This window comes from Watersipora subatra, chromosome 10 (genome assembly GCF_963576615.1).
Source record: "Watersipora subatra chromosome 10, tzWatSuba1.1, whole genome shotgun sequence".
Lineage (NCBI taxonomy): Eukaryota > Metazoa > Bryozoa > Gymnolaemata > Cheilostomatida > Watersiporidae > Watersipora > Watersipora subatra.
The window spans coordinates 45,117,604-45,123,994 of record NC_088717.1 but is presented as its reverse complement, the minus strand read 5'-3'; the positions used below and the strand labels follow the sequence as shown (position 1 = coordinate 45,123,994).

The following is a 6,391-nucleotide window of genomic DNA, read 5'->3' as shown; positions in this document are numbered from 1 at the left end:
CTTTGTTTTTCTATACGTTATAATAAAAAAGTGCTCGCAAACAGATAAGCGATAAAATTAAAGTTCAAATATGTTATAACCAAGAGTTAAAAAAAACATTAAAAACTTTTTAAAATATTCATACAAACAAAGAGAACTTCTTTAAATAAAATGATTGAAGAAGTTATTTAAATTCAAAGATCTAACATAAAAACTTTGAATGAAATAAAAGTTTTCTAATATTTGTGGACATTTCATTTCCACACCACCCAAGAGGTAGACCATTGGTGCATTACCCATTTTTGTGAGGTGGGGGGTTCCCCAGTAGGCATATAGACCACCGAAGATGTATAAAATGTTTAAAATTTCAAGAATTTTATTGTTGAAGTTTATTACATGACAATGGAAATATAAATTCTCCAAAACATTTCATGAGCAAGGCAGTTTGTGCCAATCCAAACAACTTACAGAAAAAAGAAGACATCATTAAAAGTGTTGAAACGTGAAATAATTAGCAAGCAATTGTTAAATGTAGTCTGTTCTACCACAATGATTGCAAAAAATATGAATTGATAGAAATATGATATACAAAATGAAAAACCATAATATCATGAATAATAACAATGAAAAGTTAATGTTGCTGAGGAAGATATCCTTGAAAATTTGACGAGCGTACCGCTAGTGTATCACTGAAGCGCTTGAGGGTAAACAATGTTCTTTGTCTGACCGAGTGGCAAGAGAATGTATAGACCATTTTTTCTGCCTACTCGGGATAGCGCAACATACATGTATACCACTGTTCATGAGAAAAGCAAGGTGTAAGGAGGTGAATGCTGACAGTTTTTAGTGTCTGACCTTGAGATTTGTTGGTAGTCAAAGCAAATGACAGTCTAACAAAAAACTGAATTTTCCCAAATAAGATTTGGGGATAGATTTTCAATGATCAATCTTGTTCCATTACAAAGTCTAGGTAAATCCAAATTTCGAAGAAGCATAACTTGGGCTCCAACGCATAGTTGAAGATTATGAGGAGGCATACTGGCAGGCTGTAAAGAGTTCAAGAATTTTGTAGGATAATTGACAGAGTCATTCTCTTCAACAACACAGTCTACGCTGAGGAATGAAGTCGTAGTCCCAGGAATTTTTTCAAGAAGTAATTGATTGATGTAGTCAGAAGCGTCATTTTTAGGTGCCAGAATTACCCCTTCTTTCAGCCATTGGTGCTGAAGATAGTTTTCGTGAATATTTGGGTACACTTTTTGTAGCAAATTGTTTTCTGTGTCTACAATAAATCCACAATTATCAGGTAAAGAGATTAGCCCATTGTTACCTGGTAGCTTTTCCTCAACGGTATTTAAAAGTTGTGCAGAAAACTCCCCCAAAGCGTCATCCCCTCCCAGATGCGCGCTCATAATTGTCGTTATTTTATAAACTTCTACACAGTGCCATATATTAGAATTTTTAAGCAAGCTTTGAGTTTATTAGCTGGAGTTCCTCTAGGTATGACCGGTAGGGTTTGACAAAAATCACCCGCAAGAAGTACACATACACCACCCATAGGTTTGTCACTGTTATAAAGGTCTTTAAGCGTGCGATCCAGAGCTTCCAATGTTGCTTTATGTGCCATTGTGCATTCACCCCAAACAATTAATTTTGTGGTCTGTAACAATTGAGCCAATCCAGTACCTCTACGGATGTTGCAAACAGGAGTAAACAATGCAAGCATTATTATGTTTGCATTGTATTATTTTGCACCGTTATTATGAAAACATGCATAATCACACAGTATGAAAATGAATAATGTTGAAACTTCAAACACGATACTCAAATTACATTTCAAAAATGCAAGGTGAAATAATAACAATAATGAAACAAACTTTAAAAACTAATATTATAAACTTCAAAAGTTATAAGAAGTTTAAAAATGTAATAGGAGAATGTAAATCTAGATATATATTTCTCAAAATATGTAAATAATAAATTTTACAGACAATCTAGCAGATAATCTTACAAATGTTTTTTTGGTAAAATGTAAAATAATTGCGAAATACTAATATTAATAATAAACATTGGAAACTGACTAAGTAATAATAGCAGTGTTTGAAATGAATAATGTTAAAACTTCAAACACGATACTCAAATTACCTTTCAAAAAATGCAAGGTGAAATAATAACAATAATGAAACAAACTTTGAAATCTAATACTATAAACTTCAAAAGTTATAAGAAGATTAAGAATGTAATGGGATAATGTAAATCTAGATATATATTTCTCAAATAATGTAAATGATAAATCTTGCAGATAGTCTAACAGATAATCTAACAGATAATCTTACAAAATATTTCTCAAAATTTACCGATATTTCTCAAAATATGTAAATGTGCGTAAATATAAGATTGCAAGGAATAACTGATACTTGCAACGTTACACGACAAATCATACAGATAATCTAATAGATAATCTTACAAAAGTGTGTTGTAAAATGTAAAATTAATAACACGAATTACTAATTGGTTAGGTTTAGATGGAAAGACGCTTAAGTTAGTACACAAAGCGAGCACTGATAAGGAACTTTTGTGATGTTTGTGTGCGTTTGCAAACTTCGTCTTATCCTTCTGTTGAGAAAAGGAAATTGCGCTTGGTAATATACTATATCGCTATTAAAATAAAAGTTTAATAACAAACTGGAAAAAATTCATCCAAACAAAAATGTTCTAATTTGAACTAAAAGAAATAACGTAAAATATTTTTTACACAAAAAATGATTTAGTTTGTATTTAATGATTGTGGAACGCAAGGTACCAAATGAAAAGTCAAAAAACATAATTTAGCTGTGAAAAAAGTCTCTTGAGCAGCGGAAAAAAATTAGTAGCTAAATGTAGATGTAAAATAAATAGCAGGTATGTAAGGTACAAAATGTCGAAGAATCGTATATACCAGTTTGGTAACGTATATAATCTGTACAAAAATCATCAAAATTATAGTTCGAGATAATTTACCGAAAATACTTTCGAAAAAAGACGAAGAAGCATCGCGTTGCATAAACTTACATGTAGGTCTTAGAATATTTTGGTACAGTAGCATCGTAATTCGTGGACGCAAGGCTAAAATAAATAGCATAAGTGTATCTGTTAAATTCATCGTGAGTTAAAATGCAGTTTTAGTGGTAATTTTCAAATAGCTTTTATTTAGCAAGGTTACTTTATAGTTTGAGCGGGCATATCGTATCTGTTATATGAGAACGTATATAAAGACGCAGTTTTACTAAGGCGTTATAGCTCAGTAGTAAAGCATCTGGAAGCAATATACTGGATTGCTTCATAGATCGTCGATGAGAAAACCGTTGAGAGTTCGAATCCATCACATGGCAAAAAATCAAGAGTTTAAGATCTATGTCCGAATTTCTGACACACGGACATACAGACTTTGAGAAATATATATGTGATATATATGTGATATATATGTGATATATATGTGATATATATGTGATATATATACATATATATATATATATATATATATATATATATACATATATATACATATATATACATATATATACATATAAAGATATATACCATAAAACCTCTAATTGAACGCCACCTCTATTTGAAAGCCACCTCCAATTGACCACCACCCTGAGAGAAGGGTTGAAAAGTAGACCACCATTCTCCAATTGAACGCCACTTGCATTTGACCACCACTTTGAAATTATTTGATCTTAAAGAGCCCATAATATCAACTGGTCAATAGAAAAGTGTCCAAAAAATCGTATTGATAATGAATTGATTATATCAATAACAATTAATTCTCTCGTTATCCAATTCCAAAGTTTTTTGTTCTTTTTTGTTGAAACTTTGAAAGCGACAACGGTCTTAGGCTAATAGTAGTTTTTGGTTTAACGCGGTCTTATTAGAAGCCTCTTACACATAAAAAATGGTTTCAATTTACGATGGTAGATAAACTTTCAAAGCAAAGCTATAGAAATAATTATTGCCTCAAGCTAGTAGTGGTTTCTTGTTTAACGTGAACCTGCTACTTCGAAATGCATGTACATATATAACAACCAGTTTAAATTTATGATGGTAGATGGAACTTTGAAAACAACGCCATAGAAATTACTACTAACTGTCTCAGCTAATAGTAGTTTATTGTGTAACGCGGTCCCTGAGTAGAGCATAAAAGAGTATAAACAATCTTGTAAACATCATTTTATATAAAGCCTCACTTCTGGTGGCAGCGTTCATTCAGAAAATTTGCACACACTTGCATTGAGCTAACTTTTTTACACTTTTTGAAGCTTAGAACTAGTGCTAAAAATAAATATTGACTGGAGAACTTTATCTCAGTCTAAACTAACAAACAAGTATAAGTTCTATTAATATTTGAAAACTTAATAATTGTTCAAAAACGGATTTCACCAATTATTTGATATACATTTTTTGAGTTTTTTTAAACATCTAGGAAAGGAAAACTCCTAATATATGGGAGTCACCAACAAAGTAAAGAATGAAGTAGAATTGTTGTGGTTAAATAAAACTAGCTACATTTTGAAGTGGGTTTTGGGGGGTGTAAGCTAGTGTCTCCGTAATATGTTATCAACTGGAGACATGGCATTTCCGTCGCCACGGCTACCTAGTTATGATGTCATCGTCTAAGCTCTTGTAATCGTAAACTGAGAGCGGTGTTAATACTTCGAAGGACATGCGTATAAAAACCGGTTCGCAAATTTTAGACCAAAGGTTATTTGCACTAAGCAAACTTTTACGTGTGGCATTAGTGCTAAATGCAGCGCGTAAAGGTTTTACTATACTAGAAAATGTTTGGACACTAATATCGATTAGTTCAGCAGTGCATAAGAAAAGTTGAGGTCAGAAGATATTGTGGAAGGTATTGGAAAACTAGAATATGTTCGTTTCATCGAAAGCAACAATTAGCACGCAGCTATCCGAGCAAACGATGGAAATATTTTTGCGTATAAACGTTAATTTTAGTTCTCCGTGTAATATAAGAATAATTTGTTTATCTCACTTGTTCATAAATATAAACATTTGTATCATTTGATAGATTATTATTGTATAATTTATAAATATGCAGACTCATAACATGTTATTTTATAGCATCCTTGCACCTATCTTAACACGGCTTACAATGGATCGATGCTCATAACCCCAGATCTATTGCACATAGAAAGCTAGTTTTGGCTGCAAATTGTAGCAAACATATCAAAGAGTGTGATGAACTTTTATTCAACAACTTTAAATACTAATATAAAATAGAAATATGTTTTCAAATTTAGAATGAAATAAAAGTTGAAAATGCCAGCAAATTGCAAAGAAGGACACAGGCTATAATATCGTCGCAGATCATATGCAAGCAATAAATATCAACTAATAAAGATATTTCTCGGTTTTTCGATGCAAATTTATTAGGATATCTTTGAAAAGATAGAGACAAGTTAGCAAATCTATTGCATCCAAAAGATTTAATATCGCTCCACCAAAAAAAAGAGCAAAATATAGGCAACATTCGTTTTCCCCTTATTAGGGCTAAATTTAACTTCTGAAAATTCTGACGAGCCATTGGAAAAATACACCGCCAGTCTCTATTTAAACCTTTCATTCAATTGCCGCCACTATCGCAAAAGAAGGGTTGCAAAATAGAGCGCCCATGACGTTCAATTAGAAGTTTTCTGGTATATATATGTATATATTGCATAGGAATTAGCCGACCTTTACTTAGGCATGATCTAGAATGTTGCATAAAGAAGAGAGAGTAAATATGGTTTTTGTTCACTTTTTTATTTAGGAAAGAAAATCTATTAGTTGAAGAGCTTACTGCCTCGCAGTCGGGTCCTGTCTTTCACAAGTATGGACTGCTCCACCAGTGACGCTTTACCCATATCGTGGTCTCGTATCAGGTCAGTAAGGTAACCAGTTTTTTAGCCTGCTCAGCGTTCTGACACAAGAGTTTTGTGGCAGGGTATAGTTCCTAGAAATGCGGGAAGATTTGCAGCTCGGCCCCAACTCGAGTGATTGGCACTGCAGAGTCTCCCTTGAAGGGAGGGGGGACGACAATAGGAGGAGTTGCTTCCACACTGGTGTACGTGCCCACGGTGGTTCCTGAATGGAAAGTCAGGGACTGAGAGTTAGGGTTGCGACACCTACCCAACACCTTCAGTCTGCTCCGGGCTCATTCACTCTTATGGCTAGAGGCAGGCCTTAGGGCTACCCTTCTATTATCCCAAATGGACGGAAATTTTGTGTAGTCAATTCACACCAGTTCGCAACTTCTGTCATAGCCAATACCACCAGGTCCCTAATTACCAAAACTTTATTTTGGAGGAGTTTCCCCGTTTAGTTGGTACAAACCAATGGCTCCCATCCACCTTCACCATGGGTCATTTAAACT

At 33.5% G+C, this 6,391-nt stretch overlaps 1 protein-coding gene across 1 annotated transcript; it reads right to left on the bottom strand.

Moving 5' to 3' along the window:
* Positions 1-869: 869 nt before the first annotated feature.
* Positions 870-1,391, bottom strand: LOC137407128 (uncharacterized). The gene has a single exon (XM_068093729.1). The coding sequence runs from the start codon at positions 1,389-1,391 to the stop codon at positions 870-872; it is 522 nt and encodes a 173-aa protein (XP_067949830.1).
* Positions 1,392-6,391: the final 5,000 nt, after the last annotated feature.